The 25,399-nt window shown below is 38.0% G+C and overlaps 1 protein-coding gene across 4 annotated transcripts in view; it reads left to right on the top strand.

Moving 5' to 3' along the window:
* Nucleotides 1-25,399, top strand: part of cacna1g (calcium channel, voltage-dependent, T type, alpha 1G subunit) — a 405,931-nt gene that overhangs the window by 371,201 nt on the left and 9,331 nt on the right. For all 4 annotated transcript variants that reach the window (XR_009389430.1, XM_059324455.1, XM_059324456.1 and 1 more), the window contains 6 exons: nucleotides 5,431-5,501; nucleotides 7,828-7,906; nucleotides 8,273-8,394; nucleotides 12,295-12,714; nucleotides 15,832-15,984; nucleotides 25,032-25,239. Coding sequence is in view for 3 of the 4 variants with exons in the window: in XM_059324455.1 (XP_059180438.1) it covers nucleotides 5,431-5,501; nucleotides 7,828-7,906; nucleotides 8,273-8,394; nucleotides 12,295-12,714; nucleotides 15,832-15,984; nucleotides 25,032-25,239 (1,053 nt within the window). In the remaining variant the exon portion in view is untranslated. The remainder of the gene's footprint in view (nucleotides 1-5,430; nucleotides 5,502-7,827; nucleotides 7,907-8,272; nucleotides 8,395-12,294; nucleotides 12,715-15,831; nucleotides 15,985-25,031; nucleotides 25,240-25,399) is intronic.

The raw sequence follows: 25,399 nt of genomic DNA, 5'->3' as shown, positions 1-25,399 counted from the left end.
AAGAAGAAGAAAAAAAAAATTAGGTGTATTTTGCTTTAAAATAGCAAAATTATCTGCCAATGGAACAAGAAAATTTGGCTTGTCAAGACTTTCCAAAACAAGTAAAAACATCTAGTCTTAACAAACCCAAAAATACCTTAGAATTAGTGTATTCTAACTAACAAAAAGTGTTTTTTTTTATTGTTGTTAAATGTTTCATGTTAAATGTTTAAATATCAAGTATCAGTTTACAGCTATGTGCCAATGTACTAGTTAATTACATACATACTACACAACAATACACACTTCTATTGTTTCATTGATAATAAAACAATTGATTCCATCTGGCTGCTTGTTTTAAGTATGTGAAGAGGTCAAATGATGTCAAAGTTATGATTTCTTTGCTTGAAATAAGAAATGGTTACTTTGAAATAGCAGTTTTATACTCGTTAGTGTTGATGAAACAGCTTTGTAACTGCTGATATTCTAGTTTCAAGCATGTATTTAGTCAGTTTAGGTCATAAAATCTCAGTAACAAGCTGTAATATCTTATTTAGATCATTAAGGACCAAAACACTTAAAACAAGTGAAACAGTCGGACATAAAAGATGCTGACTAAGAAGATCTATCCTATCAGACAACAAAAAATAAGCATATATCCCCTTGATCTAAGATATTTAATCTGATTTAGATTTCAGTTTTTGCAGTGAATCAGGAGGAAATAAAATGAACAGAGCAAAGGTATGTTGGTGGGTGAGAGAGAGAAATTGTTTATATCTGGAAAGATAATAAATGGTGGAAATGGGCGGACAAGGTTCAGGATTACCAAGGTTGAGTTAAAGAGATGGGTTGGATTTGGCAGGAGGGAAGACGAGGAAGGGGGAAGCAAACCTGCCAGTGTGCTTGGGGCTGATTACTGTCCAGGTAATTAAAGATAAGAGAAGGTTAGAGCGGAGGAAACAGGAGGAAGAGGAGACCCGGCAGAAAGAGGAGATAAGACAGGCTGGAGGGAAGCTCATCTGCTGCGTCTCATTACTGAATGTGTAATAAAAGAAGTAGCGTAGAAGTTGCTATTGATTGCTGTCACACAGCAGACCAGACACCAACACATGCTCTTGTGCACAATGTGTGTGAGTGTTTGACACAGATTTGGATGGTACAGTAGTTGGCTCATTTTCTATCTGGCATGAACATGCATGTTCAGACTGTATTATTCACACAATGTCTCCGTTGTAATCACATTTGAACTTTTTCTCTCTGATTTTCATGCACAAGTTACATCTACTGCTTTTTAACCCTTTATGGGGCGAAGAAGTATATTTAATAACTTCAGTGGATATTAAAATGGGGTCCCCATGTCCCTCTGTGATGTCATAGAACCACATGGATTTCTTCCAGCTAATCAGCAAAGATCAGGCACCATGACATCTGACCAATCACTATGATAATAATGTAATAATAGTAACTTTATTCACCTTGGCCTCCAATGTAAAAATGGTGTAAAAAAATCAGCAAGAAACAGTCGAGTTATTCTTCAATGACTTGTACTTGATTATGACGGCATATTAGGGCATATTAAGTATGAATAAAAATAAAAATACAAACCCGGAGAGGGGGGTAATATTTTGAGAAAAAAGTTGCAAATTTACTAGATTAAAGTGGCAAATCTACAAGAAAAACGTTGCGGATTTAAGAGATTTATAGTGGCAAATCTACAAGAAAAAAAGTTGCAAATTTACTAGATTAAAGTGGCAAATCTACAAAAAAAAGTTGGAGATTTAAGAGATTTAAAGTGGCAAATCTACAAGAAAAAAATTGCAGATTTAAGAGATTCACAGATTTCGCTACAATGCAAGTTAATGACAGTCATATCCCGTGGCTATTCCATGGATATTTGTTCCTATTGGTTTGTTCCAAGTCACGTGACTTTTAAGGTCCCGGCGGTCAGAACAAAAAACATGGCGGACAGTTCTCTCATTTTTAGTGAAAAAAATCAATATTTTCTCTTAGTTTCTGCATAAAAATGGATTTTGATCACATTTGTAGCGAGAAATATATGTTTTATTTTCTAAATATTCACTCAGTGAATGTACATAATCACTTTGTATGTTGGAATAGCCACGGGATATGACTGTCATTAACTTGCATTGTAGCGAAATCCGTGTCAGTTTCACGGAAATTTGAGTGATTCCATGGCTATTCCACGGATTCCTGTGAGACCATGTTGAGAAATTGAGTTATCCCTTTTCCTTTTTGTTAATTTTTGACACAAAGTGTAATTTCAACACTAAAATCGTGTTATTTCCTTTCACTAATGTGATAATTAACATTCATTGTTTTGTTTTACGATACATTAAAAGTGCATTCTGTCTTTAACCGAACATACAAGTCACAAAATCTGAAAATCAACTCCAACTGAAGTGAATTTAACTCTAAGAGCTTTTTGATCACAACAAGTGTTAAAACAACTCCAAAATCAACACTCACCAACTCAAAATTATTAACACTGAAAAAACAACACTACAGTTTTTGCTGTGTACCGTGTGCCTTTTTTGTTGAGCCTGCACGTCTTTTTTTTAAATGTTGCTAGGCACTGAATCAACTAACCTCTCAATTAAAATTTAACATCTTTGTGGTTTTATGGGAAGTGACTTGTTGGAAGCATTTCTTGGCTGAGGCTAGTGACTTCCTGGAGTTTTGTCATCACTGTGTTGTTGCTAAGCAACCTGTGGAGAAGTAATTGACCTGGGCCAAGAAAAACTTAAATTTTTTGAGCAACTTTACTTTTTCATTCATCATTATGCATTATCTATCAGTTTTGGTGTACCTTCATTGCTACTTTGACGCCATACCAGTGACCTCATCAAACTGCAACCCCAATCAGGAAGATATGACCTCAATCAGGCTATCTGAAAGATTAATGAATAAAATAAAAGGAAATCTGACTAGACCATTGGAGCTGGATTGGTCTGTAGGTAGGGAGACGCTGAGTCCTTTCAATTTCACAGAGGTGTGATGGCACAAGTCGTTGTTCAGTTATGTAACTCTGAACAATCTTAACCCATAAGAACCCAGACCCAGTAATCCTCAAAGCAAAATTATGGGGGATATACCACAGACCAATTGGACCACATAGCATGTCAAAGGTCTATGATGTGACATATACGATACATTGGACATTTATGGTATTTATGTTGATAGTATTTCTTATTTAACCCTTTGATGCACAACATATAATCACCTTATAATGCACAACATGGGTCAAAAATGACCCACATTCATTTCCAATGTTATTTCATGCTGGCTACCGTTTTTTTTTTTGGTTTTTTTATTACAACAGATCATTATATCCATTTTTCCTTTCATACTTTATGAAGAAAAATATTTTTTGTATTATTACATCAAGTTTGCACACATGGGTCAAAAGTGACCTTGTGCATTAGAAACGTAGTGATACAAAAAGTGATACACTGAATTAACAATTTGAGTATATGTGTAACTATGTTTGTCTTGTTTTTAAGGTTTAACTTTAAAAGAGTTGTTAAAACCACCAGATTACATTGGAAAATCACAATCAATTAACATTTGAGACTTATTAGAGCCACCCAATAATAATTTCCATTGGAAAAACACCAATTTAACAAAATAGGATAGTTAATATTTGTGTCTTCTTTGTCAGGTTTTAAATTGGTGACAACATATAAACACCTTCTAATGCACAACATGGGTCAAAAATGACTTTGTGCATTACAAGCGTAGTGATAAAAAATGTTTTTTATTAAAAAAGTAACAAATGAAAACAAAAAAGGAGGATGTGTGATGATCAAAAACAAGTTAATTGAGGAAAACCGGCAATACTGAATGATGAAATTAATTTATTGCAAATATAAGGAATATAGAAACTTAGTCGGGTCACTTTAGACTCATGTTGTGAATCAAAGGGTTAAAAAACAAAACAAAACTAGACACATTTTCTGCTCACAGAAACACAAATTTGCCTTTTTTTTGCATCTCCACAACATATATAAAAATTGTGACATTAAGTGTTGTTTTAACAATAAATTATTTGTCAGATTTGTTTTTAAGTAACAAAATAAGAATAAATGAATAATAAATAAAAACAAATAACTATTTGCCTTTTTTGTTTGCATCTCCATAACATAGGCTATATCAAAATTGTGACTTTACAACAAGTTAAATGCTATACAGGACACCCTATTAATGGATTACAATTGTTAAATGGGTTTAAACTTAGCCTCGTAACAAAAAATACGCTTCTTTTTCAATTAGCTACTTTTTCACATTTCTGTTTCCAGTCACACACATATTTTGGAGAAGTCACTTCGTGTCACAGTCACATGACCACCACACCAGGGCAGGGTGTTGACTATATGTTGCTTAGATATTTAATGAGTGAATATGTAGAACCTGATAAACCTGAAAATTCCTGATAATGTAATAACCCCAATAATGTAATACACTTTTTACCAATAATTTAATAAAGTATAACACCAAGCACCTTTAGATCTCAAGAAGCTGTTGAATGCATTCGTGTGTCATGGATACCTCGTTTGTGAAAAACGGATGAACGGGTCAAAAGTGAATAAACATTCAACTTTGACCTGTTGGTGGCGCTAGAGCTCTTGAGCTAGAGTTGATACACAGTATCACCACTTGAACCCAAGTCATGGGTGGTCTGCTGTTAAATTATTACAATATTGGGGAATTATTACATTATCAGGACTTGCAAAATGAAGGCTAACCTTATAATTCATACCCTTCAATGTTATACTTTACTACATTATTGGTAAAAAGTGTATTACATTATTTGCAAATGCACTTTATTACATTATCGGGAAGTTATTACATTATCAGGTTTTATTACATTTTCAATGGACTCAAGTACAGATTTTTATTACATTATCGGGAATTTATTACATTATCAGGCTCTACATGGTGCTAGAGCTCTTGAGCTAGAGTTGCCTACACAATATTACCACTTGAACCCAAGCAATGGGTGGTCTGCTGTTAAATTATTACAATATTGGGGAATTATTACATTATCAGGACTTGCAAAATTAAGGCTAATCTGATAATGTAATAACCTCCCATTAATGTTATACTTTATGACATTATTGGTAAAAAAAAGTGTATTACATTATTGGGAAATGCACTTTATTACATTATCGGGGAAGTTATTACATTATCAGGTTTTATTACATTTTCAATGGACTCAAGTGCAGATTTTTATTACATTATCAGGGTTATTACATTATCGGGAATTTATTACATTATCAGGTTTCTACAGAAGGTGAAGCATAAAGATGAATATGGGAGATTCTAGAAGATTTAAAGTGTTTGTTTCACGTGTGTCACCATGGGTTCTTATGGGTTAATATTGGTAAGGCAATTTTTCATTTTCTGTGTGTGCTTGTGTGTGTATCCCCACAGTTTTGAAGCTCTTGAAGATGGCGGTGGGGATGAGAGCTTTGCTGGACACCGTTATGCAAGCCCTGCCTCAGGTACACATTCAACTCTGTTAAATAACATCCTCCAAAGCCACTGAATTCTCTTTTCCTTCCACATCCTTATTTTTCTCCACGGATCTTTCATTTCCTAACATATCCCACAGAAGCTGTCCCTAAAATTACATCCCAGAAGCATTTCTTTTTCGGTACATATTCTTCTGTTTGATGGCGTCGTTGTTTCCCATGAGTTTTTTTGCCTACTCTAGAGACCCTTATTTGCATAACCACCCCCCTGCAGAGACTGGAGAGTGAACGTAGCTTCAGGTTTTGTTTTGAACGATGGTGGGTGGATTTGAGGGTGGAGAAGTTGGTAAATTAGAGCAACTTCTGCAGTGTTTAGATTGTGCAAAAAAAGCAGTCCTATGTTGACAGTATTCTTTGATACCTCTGTCTGCCATTCAGAGAGAGAGAGAGTTGTTCCAGGCTAATTCCTCCTCGAGCTTGTCAGAAGGGCTCATGATTAATAAATCCGATAATAGGGAGTGGTGGGAGTGTGAGCAGGTTGCCACATGCTGATTAGCGCTGACAGTAGCAACAACCACAAACCCTAAAGCCTTTCATTACCCGCCACTGTATCAAGCTGATATCTTCTTTGCTCTTGTCCAGGAGAACCTTTTATTCAGATTTTGCTCCTTTTACTTCTTTATGCCAGTCACTTATTCGTGCATGGCACATATGCAGTTTACAGTGAAAATTGTGGCAGATTTACCACCTGAAATGTATAGATCCTTGATTTCCAACAAAGGTAGCCAAAAAAAGAGTCGATTGGAAACACAGTCTCTGACTCCGCTGACTTTTTAAAGGTCCAGTGTGTAGGGGTCAGGTTGAATAACTGAATACTGCCTTGCTCATCCCTCCCTTTCCAAGCATGTAGGAGAACCTATGTTAGCCTTAAGATAACGTTAAAACTAGGGCCGGGACTTTAACGCGTTAATTAAGATTAATTAATTACACAAAAATGAACGCGTTAAAAAATTGATGCATTTTAATCGCACTTATTTTTGCACCGCGGAACGTTTCTCACTGGATGAGTTTCAGGAGGACCGATTATACTGGAGCACCAACTAGCGTTCATGAGTTCAGACAACAACAAACCACAATGAACATGAAGGAAGAAGCTGATGAGACCTTTGGTTGGCCCCTTGGACGATGGGACATTTAGTTACTAAAAACCAACGGATGGAAGCGTCGATAAGAGCATGGTTGTGTTGCTATGCAACAAGGAATTCACATATCACCGCAGTACATCAAGCCTCAAGTATCACCTCAATGCTAAACATATAGCAGCTAGCGGCTAGTGTGCTAGCTAGCGTGGATTGTGTTTTACTTCAAAAACCAAAGTATTCTAGTTTACAGAAGGTCTACCTACCTATAGGCTACCTGAATTTATGAAATGTACTATATTTCTAAATATGCTATTGCTACACTTAATGGCAAAAATTGCACTGGTCTGTTGGACTTGAACAAAAATAAACAATATTTTTGTTGCTTAAGCTTATGTATTCAGTCATTGTTCAATGGTATACTAAAAATCCATGTGAAAAAAATTACTTCTCACTGTTCTGGTCAAATATTTATATGCGATTAAAATGTGATTAATTTTGATTAATTAATTACAAAGCCTCTAATTAATTAGATTAATTTTTTACACTAGCCGCTAGCTGCTATATGTTTTGCATTGAGGTGACACTTGAGGCTGGATGTGCTGCGGTGATATGTGAATTCCTTGTTGCATAGCAACACAACCATGCTCTTATCAACGCTTCCATCCGTTGGTTTTTAGTAACTAAATGTCCCATCATCCACGGGGCCTACCAAAGGTCTCATCAGCTTCTTCCTTCATGTTCACTGTGGTTTGTTGTTGTCTGAACTCATCAACGCTAGTTGGTGCTCCAGTATAATCGTTCCTCCTGAAACTCATCCAGTGAGAAACGTTCCGCGGTGCAAAAATAAGTGTGATTAAAATGCATCAATTTTTTTTAACGCGTTAATTTTGGTGTAATTAATTAATCTTGATTAACGCGTTAAAGTCCCAGCCCTAACCCTTACATTTCTTTTCTGTTTTTTTGAAGGGTGAAAAGTAGGAAACAACAACCCAAGCTTCAAAACAAGAAAAATCCAATGCTTGACAGGCCGGGCTAGTTACAGTTGCTAAGCTATAACTGAACAATCGCGGTTCGGTTGGATGGAGAGATGGTCAATTGCTATACCATGTACCCTCCATTCATTCTTGTTGTCTTGGTTTATTGTCGTTGGTTTATTTTGCCAGGGGTTTCTCTCCTCTGACTGATCCCTCTCCCTTCCTGTTGGTTCTCTACAGGTGGGGAATCTGGGTCTTCTCTTCATGCTTCTCTTCTTTATTTTCGCGGCGCTGGGAGTGGAGCTGTTTGGTGACTTGGGTAAGGACACATGAACCATATCTACACACAGTCAGACACACCAGACAAAACGCACAAAGAGATCCACACACACATACATATATACATGCCACCCGGGCACACTTTCATGCACAGAGTATTGGATTCTCCCTCTGTGGGTTTAATCTATTGGATGTTAATTGCTTTCTAAAGTCCTTTGTTAAACTGCCATATTGATTTCTCTTTTTCAAATTGTAGCCTGTAGCTTTCACAGTAATAAAATAGTATTATAATTATTAACATTTAATTGCAAAGGCCTATGTTGTTACAACTCTCGTTATCTTCATTGCCCTCCTTTGTGTCTCTCTTTCTTCATCCCCTTCCTGCTCCTCCTCTTCCTCTCTGCAGTCTGTGACGAACGCCTACCCTGTGAAGGTCTTGGGCGCTACGCTACATTCAAAAACTTTGGGATGGCATTTCTGCTGCTGTTCAGAGTTTCCACTGGAGATAACTGGAATGGAATAATGAAGGTGAAACTAACTGCAGTTTGGGAACCTGAATAAATACACATACTGCTCATTAATGCTGACATATATATGCAAATACATTCAGCAGGAACACACAAGACAGATTTAGTGCTAATGTGTTGGTATGAGGGACCCTTTATAGGGCGCCACAGGAATGAGTTCTTAAACCTGGAAGTAAGTTTTAGTGCCATGTGGTCTAACCTCTCAAACTCAATGAGGGTTTTGAATGGGTGTTTGGTTAGATGCCTGAAATAAGGTCTGTGGTTAACACAAGCTGAAGAGATGTTCTCGTTTTGCTGTACGACAGAAAATATAATATAAATGTTAATGTAAATACCCCATCTTGTGAACTTTGGAGTTTTTCTGTGTCCTCCAAAAGGCGGTGTAGTGGAAAATCTTACGAGACGACAAAAGTTTCTAGAAAGACAATATTCAAGATGCACAAAACAGGTCCTTGGCTCGAACAGCAATGTGCGTAGTTTTCCTATTTCTCTTACTATATACCTAATGCTCGTGTGTCAGGTCTCTTACTTTCCTGTTATTGTTCCAAATGGTGCAGTGGGATTTCCTAAATCAGAGCTGCTCATATCTTAATCAAGCAGGAGTTTCCTGTAAAGAGACTGACTGTTGGTCATATTTCTGTGTGTGATGCATTTTTAAACTGCTATATGTCTGATATTTTAATACATCTTCAAATTAATTCACAACAGCGGTTGCTAACAAGTGGCTAAATGAGACTACAGTGGTTGTTGGGGACATTAAACGTCATCACAACGGACACAAATGGGCACTGTCTCTGTACTCTGCCTTACGGTGTGTTCAGACCGGACGCGTAGCGAATATTTCGCGCGACAAGATTACATACAAAGTCAATGCAAACACGCGAATAGACGCAAATTTTTGCCGGCGGCGCGAATCGCGGGTTTCGCGCGACGCGAATGCCGCGATTGACGCGAATGTCGCGGCGCGAATGAAACAACGCAAATTCGCGTGAGTTCAATAAATTCAACTTTGGCGAAATATTCGCGTGAAGCTGTGTCGGGACAGCCTATCATCGTTGAGATTCTGGACGACAGTGACGTCATGCATCCCGGGAACCCGCCTATTCCGGAAAAATGGAGGAGAAACTTATTGTTGCGGTCTGTGGGCTTCCCGAGCTTTTTGACACATCATCACCCTCCTACCGCAACCGGAACCATAAAGATCTTGCCTGGAGGAGGGTGAGTGAGGTCACCGGTCTGCCTGGTAAGTTGTGACAATGTGATTTCAGCTATCTGTTGTAGCTACTTCTCTACAAAGTTAGCATTAGCATTAGCAGCCTTCGCCGGCTGGCAAATTCGCGAGTTATTTACTCCACGAGTACGCGAGTAAATTCAACTACGCAACGCGAAAATTCGCTACGCGTCCGGTCTGAACACACCGTTACAGCCACTTACGAACTCTTGTAAATAAACTATTTATTAGGCTTTTTTTATTAGGATCCACTAGCTTGTCAAAACCGCTGGTTAGCTTGTTGGAGACTGTCTGAAGCATAACGGCTGTGACGTTCAAGTCATGTGACTGTGGTGTAGTCCGTGATAGCATCACGTTAGCTTTTCACTTCCATCGGCTGCATTAACGCTTCAAACATAATAAATGTGGTGTTAATTTGTGAAGATTATCCTGCTGAACAAAATGTAAGCATTAGAAACTGTTTGCCACAGAGCTTATTTTGTGCAATGACCCAAAATCCAATACAAAAACCCCATAGGCAAATTCTCAGTAGGCCTCATGGTGATGCTACTTCCAGGTTGTCCAACAAAAATACCTGATTTTGTTTGCTCTCTATGGCAAATGGCTATAGTTCAGTGTTGTCCATTAAAAATATTCATCTTGCAGGAAGCACTTTTAAGCCAAATACGTGAAACAAGAACTCAAGAAGTAATCCATGCTTTACACATTTTATGCCCATAATCCCTTAATAATCCAATCACAAAGTGTGAAACCAACCTTGTAGTGTGTCTCAGAGCCATCAGTGTGCTGGTGACATTGAAGTCTGCGTCACCATCGCCAATAAAAGTCTGGCCGCTGGAGTGTGTCTGAAGTGTCTGACGTGATGTTATAATTACCAACTGGAGAATCTCCGGGAGTTGCCAGACTCTGGGGTGTGAGGCAGAAGGAGAAATATTCAGGTGGATGTGTAGTACCTTGTCCAGAAGTTGGTGGTCTTGGTGGAAATAATGCTGCAGACAGATGGACGGACTTTTTGATGTCCGTACCATGACTTCCTGGTGTATATATTGTAAATGATCACTGTTACTGAACTGCCAATACAGACACTGTTGTTTCTCTTGTGATTTTCTGATTTGTTATGCTGTGCGATTGAATGCGTGCACTCAATCGCCCTGGCGCGCGGCGCCACTTGGCTAGCACTTAGCTTAGCCCAGTTCATTCATTAGGATCCAAACAGATGGACAGTTAGAAGCGACCAAACTCCTCCACGTTTTCCCTATTTAAATACAGCTACACGAGTAGTTAAACGACCAAGTATGGCGACACAAAATAAAACGTGGCGCTTTTCTAAGCGGATAAAAAGGATAACTATAATGTATGGCGGAATAGCACTTGGGAGCACTTCGACTCGGCGCAGTAATATCATCACTCCTGAGGGGAGAAGATTTTTCAGGAGTGATGATATTACTGTGCCGAGTCGAAGCTGTATTTGAATAGGGAAAACGTGGAGGAGTTTGGTCGCTTCTAACTGTCCATCTGTTTGGATCCTAATGAATGAACTGGGCTAAGCTAAGTGCTAGCCAAGTGGCGCCGCGCGCCAGGGCGATTGAGTGCACGCATTGAGACGCAAGAGGTCTGTATCAACTCGTCTTACTTGACCGAATAACATGTTTTAATATGAAAAAACGGTGGAGTGTTCCTTTAACCCTCTGGGGTCTATGATCGTGCCGTCCTGATCTGATCATGTGACGTTTAACAAAAAAACTAGGTCGCATGGAGCGCTGCTATCAACTTCACTCCAAAGTACAGACTTGAAACTTTCTCCCAATTTTTGTTTGACATTCCTAGGTCATGTTAAACCAAAGATATGATAGTTTTTGTTTTTTTTTGAAAATTATATTTATTGGGTTTTTAGAATTAACATGACACATACGTTAATGAGGGTTTACATGCCCACATTCTTAGATAAAAAAAAACTGACAAGACAAATTACCACTAAAACAAAGAACAAAACAAAGTAAAACAAAAAACCAATAGATACAGAATAATAAAAATTACAACCCTGTATTTCCTATGTAGCTGCTGTGTTGAATATTACATTTTCTTTATACACTTCATTGTCCTTTTCAAGTGTTCAACATCTTGATCTGTGACTTTCAAGATATTCAATAAATTGTCCCCATAGCTTAAAAAAGCTCTGTATTTTTCCCTTGGTGGCATAGGTTAGCTTCTCCATGGCTAGAACATTGGAAAGGTATGATAGTTTAATTTGATAGCAATATTTGAGCGTTGGTGTAGCTTTCTGTGTAATTTTGCATATAGTTTGTTTTGAAGAGTTGCAGCTATCAAGGAAAAAAATGCCTATAAATATACATGTTTTATGGGACTTTTTTTAATTAAAATTTTAGCTTTTTATATGTTCATATTTGTATCCTATGTTTACATTTTCAGGTTCAAAACAGTTCATTGAGCATATTTGTGGTTTTTATTGTAGTAAATAGTGTAATTTTTCAACTGAATATGTTGATAAAGTAGGTTAAAGTTAAAATTGGATACCAAATATGGGTATAGTAAACATTTTTTATGTGTTACATGAAGAGCAAAATCAAAAGTATTCAAAAATGGCCAAAATAGGCTCAGACCCCAGAGGGTTAACTGATTTCTATTGTTGTGTTTCCATGCTTTTTCCAGGACACATTAAGGGAGTGTTCCCCTAACAGCACCTGCTACAACGCTGTGGTCTCGCCAATCTACTTTGTCTCCTTCGTTTTGACCGCTCAGTTTGTCCTGGTCAACGTTGTCATTGCTGTCCTGATGAAGCACCTGGAGGAGAGCAACCAGGAAGCCAAGGAGGAAGCAGAGCTGGCAGAGGCGGAGATGGCGCTGGAGCGCCAGACTGCAGAAGACGCGGCGCAGAATTCCCCTCAGCTCACCCCTCTGCCCATAGGCATGGACAGGTCCAGTTCTGGGGGTTCCCCCTGGAGGTCGTCCGGAGGAGGGGACAGGGAGCATGAAAGAGACGGTCTTTTGGACTCGCCCACTGCTGATATTACCAGAGACTCTGTTAACATCATAGAAGACCCCCCTTCATGCCTGGATACCCCGCTGGAGGTAAGGACGTTTTTTAATGCTGCTTGTACATTATGTATTTGTGTGTGCGTTAGATGTATCTACAGTGTTTATTGGTTGTTTTGTTATGATATCCATGAGGATATTTGCAATAGCCCTGTGTGTATTACTTTATAGCTATGCAGATTATTTTAATGGGCGCTACTGTAGAAATGATTATGGGTGTAACTTCTGGTGAGATAGCTAAAGTAGGAGGAAGCTAGTTAGTCCCATTGGGAGCGTGTCTATGTCCCCCTCTTTGTATGAAACTGGGGAACATAGGACCCTTTTCCCCGCTTTTCCCAAAAAGGGTTCTATGTTCCCTGGTCTGTTACTTTTTCCACCATTACTGCCAAATTCCATGGCAAATATGGGCTGTTTGATGCGCATACGAAATAGGCCTAGACAAGGAAAGATTAGGTCAGGGGTGGCAAACCTGCAGGTCTCGAGCTAATGCTAACGCTAACGCTAACCCTGACCCTCCAACAGTGGGGAGCATAGGACTCTTTTTCAGAAAAAGGATCCTATGCTCCCCAGTATGTATTGCTACAGGGGAACATAGGACCCTTTTTTGGGAAAAACGGGGAACATAGGACCCGGGGAACATAGGGATGAGCCCGTCCCAGTGGCTAACCATCGTAGTTAACTGCCAAAGGCAAAAGAAATTTGCCTTCAATTTGGCAAATGTTTTTTTTAAACAGATATATAAGGGGATAGTTCAGATTTTTTAAGTTGGTTTGTAAGAAGTACTTATTCATAGTCTTTTTATTTTGTATTGCCTACTGGAGAAGAAATTAGTAAAAACAAGAAAGCTCAACAATGTATCGCTGTGGAAGGGGACAGCAAAACTTATTTTAGCCACTTAGAAAAAGTCATACCTCATAAATCAAAATCAATTGAAGTTTGCACTATACTAGAAGGATTTCACCGCTTTACCTTGGTGCCAGCCAGACCTTTCCAATGGTAAACTGAAGCCATTTATGCTGTCTTCAAAGCCACCAGACTCCTGTGACAAAAACAGCAATAAGAGATATTCAGTTTATTGTCATAAAGGAACAAAGAAACCAGAAATATTCACATTGAAGAAGATGAAATCAGAGTAATTTGACTTATTGTCTTTAAAAAACAAACCAATTATTAAATTATCAAAATAGTTGACGATTAATTTAATAATCGATTATTGTTCCATTAATCGAATAATTGTTGCAGCTCTAATACATTTCTTATCACACTCTGCACTGTTAAGATGAACATCATTGCAAGTAAAAAGTGAGATGCATTTAGATATTGTCTAAGGTCAGATTGTTAGATTCTCAGTCGTCCACTCAGCTCACTGCATGACATGACAGATGCTGTGAGGTCACTTCCTGCTGGGGGCCAGGCTGTGAGGCCAGTCAGATGACCCCTACGTCTCCGGTCATTAGTTCTGACTCCGGTCCAAACCATTAGTTAATTCTCTGGCCCATGCTGAGGGACACTGAGCATGCTGGATGGTATCTGAAATAATGGATTTCTCAGGAGGAATGCCTCAATGTAATAACTGTAATCCACATGTAAACAAACTATAGAGGATATGGCCATATTTGGACATATTCACTACACATTCTGGCATCATTTCAAAATATAAGTGGATGCATTAAAAAATCACAGTCACAATAAAATGCACTACATATGCAAATATATTATTCTGAGTAACCCATAGTGACCCATATTAGCGTAGTGTGTGTGTTCATGACGTGTGTGTGTGTGTGTGTGTGTGTGTGTGTGTGTGTGTATGTGTGTGTGGCTGGTCCCTGTAGAGGACATGCCAGTCACAGTTAGGTCACAGTGCCATGGGAAAGCTGGACCACAGGGCCCTGTTGTTCACTTCAACAGCTATTTCCAGACAGCGGGGAACTTTTAGGGGATAGGAAATAGAGGTCTCGCTATCGTTATGTTTCCTTCTCTAAGATGTTATCCGTCTTCCTCCGCCGCTCTTCCAAAACATGTGTGGTTAAGCCGCAATCTCTTCTCCAGCCCTCTGGGAGTCCGCCTCTACTGCAGTGTTGTAGTGCCCCCTTGTGGAATTAAATGGTAACACTTGAGGTCCTTTGGTGGATGTTTAGAGCAGTAGTTCTCAACCTTTTTGAGTCGCGACCCCCAATTTAACATGCTTGTTGTCCGTGACCCCCGTTCACTGAACACAATCTCACACGCACAGTTCAGATCATACAAACTCAGTTGATACAACGCATTTTGGACAAATAATGAAGCAGACAACAACTAAAACATCTCTCTGACCAAAATGACCAAAAAATTACATAAAATTAAGCAAAAAAGGACTCAAATTGACCACAAAATGACAACAAATTACCACAAAAAGACAACAAATTGACCAAAAAAAGACACAAAATGACCAAAAAGACACAAAATGACCAAAAAAGACACAAAATGACCCAAAAAAGACACAAAATGACAAAAAAAAGACACACTATGACCACAAAAAGACACAAAATGACCAAAAAAGACACAAAATGACCAATAAAAAGACACAAAATGACCACAAAATTATAAAAAAAAAAAGACAAAATGACCAAAGAAGACACAAAATGACCCAAAAAAGACACAAAATGACAAAAAAAAAAGACACACTATGACCACAAAAAGACACAAAATGACCCAAAAAAGACACACCATGACCAAAAAAAGACACAAAATGACTAAAAAGACTAAAACACATGAACACTTTAACACAGTGGAGACAGAGCTGACTTCCAAAATGATTTGGCGACCCCCAGAAATCATCTTGCGACCCCAATTGGGGTCAGGACCCCAAGGTTGAGAATTGCTTGTTTAGAGGAGGTTATTGCTGCATCCAGTTGGGATACGGCAAAGTTTGACAGATAACCTTGAATGTGTCTTGTTTTGTTTGTATAAATGTTTGTTTCTGCTTGATCGACTGTCTCTTTCCTTCCCTCCTTTGTGATTCACTCTTTCCTTCCACATTTATTACTGTCTCTGTCTTAAAATCTGTCTTTTTCCCTGTCCTTGTCCTTTTTTCCTACAACTTCTGCTGTCCCCTCCTTCTCTTTTTCTCTGTCCCTGTCTCTGCTGTCTCTTCTCCCTTCTGCATCGTCTAAGTTTCACCAGCGGAGAGCGCAGTTTGACTCGGTCTCCCTGGTCATCCAGGGTTCAATGGAGGGAGAGTTGAGTTTGATGGACAACCTGTCTGGCTCTATCTGCCACTACTACGCGCTGCCCCCCAAGCCCAGCAAGCACAGCACCGACAAGAAGGTCAATAATTATCAGAATGATGACTCACTTCCTCCATTTCATACGTCCAGTGGGTCTTATTTCTACGTAAAGGGCTGTACGAGCAATCGTGATCAAATTAAAATTGCAATTGCTGTAATTTCTCAAGAAAATGAAAACCAAAAAAAAAGATACGGATTTGCTTTCTTTAGACAAAACTAAAATTATTAGTCCCCTCCCAATCCAATAATCATGATGGAATTATCTGTGCTCATAGCATTTAATGTTAATGACATTAGAGAACTGCATGTCCTTCCAGAAACAATGAGCCTCATTTACCAATTTTCGAAGAAGACATTTAAGTGCTGATACATTCAAGTAAAATAATTGTTTAGTGTGTTTTCTTGGATTGAATTACTATAATATTTTTATCCATCATCCTTAACCACTTATCTGAACTCAGACTATCCAGAACCAGACTATCACAGGGCTGACACATAGAGACAGACAACCATTCACGCTCTCATTCACTCCTACGGAAAATTTAGAGTCACCAGTTAAACCTAAGCTGCATGTCTTTGGACTGTGGGGGGAAGCCGGAGGACCTGTAGAGAACTTACAATTTAAAAAAAAAAATTTTAAATACATTACTCCACTGTAAAATACACTGGCACTATACTATAATATATATATATATATATATATATATATATATATATATATATATATATATATATATATACATACAAGCCATCATTTTTGCATTTATTATTTTTTGTAAAAATACTTTTTCTCACTGTTAAATGTACTAAACATCATATCTCTAAGAAAAATATACTGTAATATTTAATGGTAAATCTTTAATTTATGTGTTTTCATTTATAAAGTATTTTCTTGTCAATTACATGTCAAAACAGTGTTTCTTGTGATGGAAAAACTGATTTTTTACTGTAAAATATAGAATAAAATGGCAATCTTAAACGTGAAATCAACAGTGCTAATATCATTTTACCGTAATATTACAAAAAGTCACACCGTATTTATTACGGTAAAGTTCTGGTGACCACAGCTGCTGGTTTTTTACCGTAAAAACAACAAGTTTTTTTTTACAGTGTACACCACCATTATATCATTCATAATATAAAATATAAACAATGTAATAATTATTTTCATTAATTTATAAAGCAGTATGCTCAAACGTGAACGTTCTTGTAGCGCTTTAACATTACCGTACGCGTAAGCTAGCGGCTGGCATTAGCCGCTTATTATAGAAGCATGTTATCTGAAATGATTACTGGGTTGCAAAAAATGATGTTGTGTGTATGATGTATTATCTGGTGTTTTCTGTGCATCCATGGAAGTTAGAGCAATTAGCGGGAGTAGGGGGTTAATGACGCCATTGACTGGCGACCAAATGAAACGCACTGTTACCTTGAATAAAGTTACAGGTTTAGGTAACACTTTACAATAACCATCATTTATAAATGGTAAACAGAATGGTAAATACATCATTTATTAATGTTTAACTGACTAAATAATTTATAAATGGCAAATAGATGGTATATCAATGTAATCTTATAGTTACTTTACCATTAACAAACAATTAAATTATAATTAATTGTTTAATAATAGTTTTAGTCGCACTGATTATAACATTTTTCACACCATATTAAGTGTGTTAATGATTTTGAAATGATTCGTATACCTTTCAGAAATTGGTTGAAAACATTTAAAGATTAAATTTGTATAGCACTTAGTAAATGGTTAATAATTGGTTTATAAACCATCTATAAACATCACTTAGTTGGTTATTGTAAAGTGTTATCCAGATTTTTCTTGATTTGAACATTGGACACAACTCAAAAAGAAAATATAACAAAAGTTTATAGACATTGGACTTTTTAAAGTGGAAATTTTACATATTATACCTTTAAGTACGGGGATACAATTGGTTTTCCCCAATTTGGGTGAACTGACCCTTTAAATAAAGAAGATTACTACTATGGAGATGAGCTTGGGTGACTCTTGAAACAATAGATTTTTATTGAGAGCAGGTGAAATTATCTCACCACCATTGGCAGAATTTACCACTTGTTTTAATGAAAATAACATTTCATGACTCAATACCAGACTAAATCACTTAAAGATGATTCAAGTTTGTAGAGTACTGAATCCCTGGCCTACACACAGTAAAAGTTATGCAGAAGTTTAGCACGACCTGTTCGTAGAACTTTTCATAAAATTCACGGAAAGGCATGTGATGTTTTGTACATATCGTGCAGCCCTACAGCCATTTAGTACTGGCATTCCTCCACATGAATATTTTTCCCTTTCTAACCAGCCCTGTTGCCCACCACAGTGCAATGCGTCATATCCCGCCTCAGCTATGATCTCATCCCCTCGCTCACGTCTTCACTCACTTATATTCATTCATGCTTGGCAGGTTTTTGGTCTGCTTCAGCAGCCTCAGTGACATGGTTTAAAGTTTGCTCTGTCTCCTTCTATACAGCTTTGTGCCTGTGTGTGTAATGCGTGGCATATTTGTGAATAATTTGCCAAACAAAGTGATAACCCACCATTCCTGGAGCAAGGAGATCACACTCTTACACACAAATCTGCAGAGTAATGGCTCAATCAATAAGCTATGGATCACTGCATCACTGAATAATGCATCTGTGTGCCTCTTTTCCTCATTTGAAGCCAAATTTGGGCCAATTACATTAGCATTGCAAAACCCCATCTTCTAAAAGCTTTAAATGGGTCTGAGATTTCATTATTAGACGCCATAGGCCGCCTCTCTCATTCTGATAGGTTTGCAGAAATGTTTTCCATTTAGTCTTGGGCCATGGCCCTCTCTGCTCGGATGGCCCATTTGCCTGTCAGAAAGTATTTCCCCTGTAAAGCAGGTACAAGGCCAAATACACAGCAGCTCCTCTTACAGAAGCCAGAAATGCCCAAGGCTTCTTCAGAGTTCAGTGAGCTTCAGAACTAGAACAGGCACTTAGAGGTGTTTAGTTTAACATCAACCCTCTACAACACATTCAATATACATGTTTGTAGCTGTGTGATTGTCTCATTTGCATCAGTTTGTCTGTTCAAAATCATCAGGCTGTGTGTGTGTGTGTGTGTGTGTGTGTTTGTCTTCATATAGTTGTGAGGACCAACCCATGGCAGAATACCAACATTGTGAGGACATTTGTAGTTGTGAGGACATTTTTCCAGTCCTCACAAAGAAAATGCTAGGATAGCCTCTAAAGGCCTTAATTAATCATCTGTATGAATTTCAGGGAAGGTCCTAACAGAGATAGTTAACCCTGAAATGTGTGTGTTGGGCTAGGGGAAGTGGTGGTCCTCACAACTACACAAAGACATGTATGTGTGTGTGTGTGTGTGTGTGTGTGTGTGTACAACCCTGTCTCCTAAAATTAAAAACAAAAATGCATTCTCAATTTGGTCTCACAAGAAATGTATTTTCTCCCTTTTTTTTTTTACAGTCGGAGTTGAAACGTGATTAACATTGGGAATTGAAACAAAAGTACTTGGTTAGGTTTTGTAAAAGATCGTGGTTTCAGTTCAAATAAATTAATTTAAGTTAACTTATGGAACACAACTTAAAATAGATCACCATTAACTTTTAATTTTATTACTGAACGATCCTACCAGGCACAGGCCCATGGGCCCAAAGTGTCCGGGGCCCCTGACTGGTCTTCACCTACATAGTGTCATTCAGAGAGACACGTACCAACCAGGATAATACTCTAAATTGGTTCTTTAAAGAAATTATATTATAAAGAGATATAAAAAGACTACAAAGGTCCCAGAACAACTACAAAGAGATGTAAAACAGCAGCAACAAGACACAAAGATGGTCCTACTCTCTGTTACAACAGTCAGTTCCTTTAAAAACAGACTAAAAACAGATTTTTTCTCAAGCTTTTAGTAAGGTAAAGGGTAAAAGGCTCTTTTAAAAGCAGTACTTTTCTTATTTCTTTTAACAATGATAATACCACTACCTCTTACTCTACTCTACCCACATTTTTTTACGCTGTCTTATATGTTTTTATGTATGTCACATTATTTTATGGTTAATTTTATCTGTTTTATATATAATGTTAATGCAGTGTTTAGTGTATGTATTTTGTATATTTCTGTCATGTATGGTTTTTACTTTAAGTACATTGAGTTGAAATATGAAATGTGTTATATAAGTAAATTTGACTTGACTTCATTTGACAAAGAGAACACAAACAGACTCACAGAAATCTTGAAAAGAGGAAAACAACCACAAAGAGACACAAAACAACTACAAAATGAGGCTAAACAACAACAAAATGTGACACAAAATGACCACAAAAACCACAAAACGGCAAAAACAAAGAGAGGCTTAATAACTCTCAAGTCTCTGTGTCTTGCTGCTGTGTCGGAAAGATTTTGGGGCTTTTTCATGTCTTTGCCCACGCGGCCCATTGTCTCATAATCCGCCCAGAGACAGGATACAAACATTGGAAATCCTGTTGTCGTTTTTTAACCCATCCATCCGTTCAGAAGGGTTTTGTGATACAGCAAAAACAAAATCTGAAATCCAAGAGAAAATATATTTTCCTTGAAACATGATTGAGAATGCAGTGTAGTTGTCTGGAACATTAATTTTTAGGAGACAGTGTTGCTGTATGTCTCTGGACCCTGTTATATTACTGTTGGTAACAACACAGTACAATAAAAGGAGTCCAGGTTTTAAAAAGTTTAAAGGTTTTCAGCCTATACATTTGTTTTGTCTTTCTTCCTTTTGTTTCACTCTGCTTCATACTTTCAGTCTTATATATGTTGTTTCAAACATGTATTTTCTTTAGGGCTGGGACTTTAACGCGTTAATTAAGAGTAATTAATTCCACAAAAGTTAACGCATTAAAAAAATTGACGCATTTTAATCGCACTTATTTTTGCACCGCGGAACGTTTCTCACTGGATGAGTTTCAGGAGGACCGATTATACTGGAGCACCAACTAGCGTTGATGAGTTCAGACAACAACAAACCACAGTGAACATGAAGGAAGAAGCTGATGAGACCTTTGGTTGGCCCCGTGGATGATGGGACATTTAGTTACTAAAAACCAACGGATGGAAGCGTTGATAAGAGCATGGTTGTGTTGCTATGCAACAAGGAATTCACATATCAGCATAGCAGCACATCCAGCCTCAAGTATCACCTCAATGCTAAACATATAGCAGCTAGCGGCTAGTGTGCTAGCTAGCGTGGATTGTGTTTTACTTAAAAAAACCAAAGTATTCTAGTTTACAGAAGGTCTACCTACCTATAGGCTACCTGAATTTATGAAATGTACTATATTTCTTAATATGCTATTGCTACACTTCATGGCAAAACTTGCACTGGTCTGTTGGACTTGAACAAAAATAAACAATATTTTTGTTGCTTAAGCTTATGTATTCAGTCATTATTCAATGGTATACTAAAAATCCATGTGAAAAAAATTACTTATCACTGTTCTTAGGTCAAATATTTATATGCGATTAAAATGCGATTAATTTCGATGAATTAATTACAAAGCCTCTAATTAATTAGATTAATTTTTTAATCGAGTCCCGGCCCTACTTATTACTGTTGGTAACCCCACAGTACAATATAAGGAATCCAGGTTTTAAAAAGTTTAAAGGTCCTCATGTGATTTTCAGCCTATACATTTGTTTTGTCTTTCTTCCTTTTGTTTCGCTCTGCTTCATCCTTCCAGTTCTATATATGTTGTTTCAAACATGTATTTTCTTGTTAGCTACAGGTCTTATCTGTGTGTATCGTCTTTATCTTTGTATGTTGCACGGAGTGTGCGTTTGTTTTCTCTGCTCACCAGCCGTTGTCTCTTCCTGCCTAGATCCCTCTAGCGGAGATGGAAGCTCTGTCTCTGGCCTCTGAGAAATCCTGGTCCCTAGCTCTGACAGACGACTCGGCCCCTGACGATTTTAACCCCTTCTTTCTATCCAGTCTGGAGTGCAATGTACTGAGAGTTCTTCTCATTCTCTTTCTCCATTCCTCTTCTTCCTCTTCCCCTCTGCAGTATCTTGTAGTGTTTCCTTTCCCAGGGCACTTCCAAAGCCACTTGTCCCCCCACTACTCTCACACACTGAGACCAAGATGGGTGGGGAAAGCAACTGGATGCTAACTCACTAAATGGCTAATTTGCACCCGTAGTCTCAGCGCAACAAAAAAATTTAAAGGGCCACCATTTTTTTTTTTTTAATACAGTTTGTCTTTATTTAGAATCACATTTCAATAGCATATTACAATAGTCATCCCTGTCCATATTTTTCAGATTTTTATCTAGTTATAAACAAACAAACAGAACTTGGGGGTGTTTCCATCTACAGCAAGTAGTAAAATAGATTTTTTTTTTTTAAATGAAGTTTTATAATATTAAACAAAAGAAGGGCGTTTTGGGGCGATGTACAATCTCCACTTCTCCCAGATTTCCTCAAATTTGGCTCTTTGAAGCCTCACAGAAGAAGTGATTCTTTTCATTACAAAAATGTCATTTTTTTTGTGATAAATAATGTCAAACCACTCGCCTATAGACGGCTGTCTGGCTTAAGCCATTTCCTCGTTATAGCTTTTTTAGCAGCTACACTCAGTATGCCAAAAAGGTATTTTGTGGTTTTTTTTTTGAGGATGTAGTGTGCATAAGCCCAAAAAGAAATTAAATTAAAAGCAAAGTTTGGCCAAAATACTGTCACCAATTCTATATAGATCTTACACCAGAAAGCATTTACATTTGGACAAGCTTTTTTATTTTAATAATAAACCAGTTGTTTTTTAAATGTATGATTTAATGACCTTTAACACCACAGTTTAATTTACTCTCACTGCCATTATGGTTGTTTTTGAGTGTAGACGGCAGCTACTTTTAACAAAAGAAAAACAACACTAAAACCCACACTACCCAGCAATAAACAACAGACAGGAAAAGTTAGCAGTTAGCTTAGCATAGTGGAGCATTTAGCAGCATTTTATCCAGGAAATGGACCTAACCTGAGCAAAACATGGGTGAATGTCAGACTTTTAATTTCCAGGTGACTCAGAAGATACAGGGCAAAATCAGCATGTTATTCTGTTTGTGTAAATAGTCTTTTTTTGCAAGCTAGTTAGTAAGTTAGCAGGTTTAAAGCTACCGTGTGTGGAATTATTGTATAGTTGTTGTATTTAGAATAATTAAAACAGTCCTGGTGAAATGCTGCTATCACTGTGGGCAACATTATTAACAACTTATTAACAACTTATTAGGCCAAATGAGAATTACACTATACCGAAGTCACAGAAAAATATCTTACAGTTTTTTATATAGTTCTTTTGTGTATTTATTTTTATTGTTTTCATAACAGAAAAATATATACAAATTAGAGATAGTTGGTGGAGCTACACAGAACAATACATGTTTGTTTGTTTTTGACAGAGTTTTTGACATTAGACAAACAAAACATGGGTATAACATAAATGGCACAGCAACAGAATAGCACTAATTCAGTTTTTAGACATTAAATCAAGAAAAGGTTGCCAGATTTTAAAAAAGATATCCTCTTTAGCAGTTATGATGTACCTGATTTTCTCCAAGTGTAATACATTTCCCAGCTCTCTCAACCACATTTTAAATGTAGGAGCCCTTTCAGATTTCCAAGACTGTAGAATTAGCTTTCTGGCTAACAATGTTGAAAGGGAGATAGCATTAGCTTCATAACTACTTTTCACACTATCTGGATTAGTTTTTTAATATAGTTCTAATGATTTCCTATAATTTGCATTTTGGCATATGTGACTAGTACATACTAATATGCACTCCAAAATGTCCTGATCTTGAAAATAAGTACTTGCTGAAAGGAGCACCACCGATTCACATCATGGCATTCTTGGTTAGCACCTCATCCATTATTTTTTTTCAGAGCGGGACACGTCTTCATGAGGCTGATGTATGAATCCTCACCAGGATTAATCTATACGTTCCTCTATGATATCCTGTCCCAGTGGGCTCTGTCATTGATCTGTCATTGTCATTGAAAGGACATCTTCCCTCTAAATTGAAAATGAATTGAATGTCATCTGGGTGTCATCGTATAATTAACAACCAGTTTGGCCCATTAATGATCAAATCACTCCCCATGTAGTCACATGATCTCCCCAGAGAGAGTCACTGTAACCTTGGCAGTCTCGGAGAATCCCGGTGAACACACGACATGAAATGGCTGTTAGAGTAATTGGATAGTGCTGGGACATAGTGAGGAGGTAGAGGAGTACAAGAGGCATTGAAAGACCCTGGTGAATCTAACCATGTGCCCTCCGACTTTCTCCTCTCTTTCTCATTCCATCTTTCCAGCCTAATGTGTGTTACTCTCCAGTCCAGTCCAGTCCAGTCCAGTAGAGTAGTGCGCCTCCTCACCTACCAGTTTGCAGTTTTCTCTCCTTTGTCTCTACTCTTATTTTTCTCTCTCTTCTGTCTCTTTCTCTCTGTAACCTTCCTTCTTCTTTTCCTCAGTTTTCTGTCTTTTTCCTATGTGCTTTACATGTGAGTCCACGTCTTTTCTCATGGCCTTTTCCAATCAGTCTTCTTCTGATTTTGTACTTGTCCTCTGTTCTCTGGTGTGGTAGTAGTTTCACTCCTCTCTATGTTTGCTACTGGGGTGTAAGGTGCACTTGATGCTCCAGTAGCTTGTGCTGAATGGTTCTGTAATGGGTCAGGCTGCAGGTCATTGCCGCAGCTGACACACAATCACGGAGCAGGCTTACGTAAAGTACATGACCACAGGGGTAAATGCAGATTCAAGATGTGTCTTACACTCAAAAAAATTAATAGAAACAAGTGCTTGGAAATTCCAACCTAGCATGGTCTTGTTTCTGTGATCTGTGGCAGCTCTGCCAATGCAAAGGTCCTGTCTGTTCTCTGTGTATGCTGATGACTACTGCCTCTTTGCTCACATAGTGTCTGAGAAAGATATCAGCTGTAAATGTGTTTGAAGAGTGTGAAAGTGCTTGAGTTAAAGCCCCAAAGCTCCCAGCTCCAGAGGGACCCTGACTCTCTTCTCTCTTTCCCCAGCCAGAGCAGCTTGATCCTGGGGAGCCACTGGAGGAAAACCTGCTGAGCGTCAGGAAGCCTGCAGTGGGACGCACACACTCCCTGCCCAATGACAGTTACATGTTCCCGCCTCTGCAGCCCTTAGGCAACTCAGCTCTGGCCCCAGCACATCTTCTAGCACAGACAGAGGGGCAGGAGCACATATGGGGCACCCACAGGAGTCAGTCAGGTAATGTACCATACAGCAGCTATTCTCAACCCCAAGAGATCCACGTTTCGATAGGTCATATAGTTTTTCTCAATCCCTGTTCAATGACCATGATCATTTTTGGAGAAATTCTGAGATTATAATGGGTGTGTATTGCACGGAATGTTCGTATCACACTGTG

Source organism: Centropristis striata, chromosome 21 (assembly GCF_030273125.1).
Source record: "Centropristis striata isolate RG_2023a ecotype Rhode Island chromosome 21, C.striata_1.0, whole genome shotgun sequence".
Taxonomy (NCBI): Eukaryota; Metazoa; Chordata; class Actinopteri; order Perciformes; family Serranidae; genus Centropristis; species Centropristis striata.
Note: the sequence above shows the minus strand (reverse complement) of the source record. Positions and strands in the feature narration are given on the sequence as shown.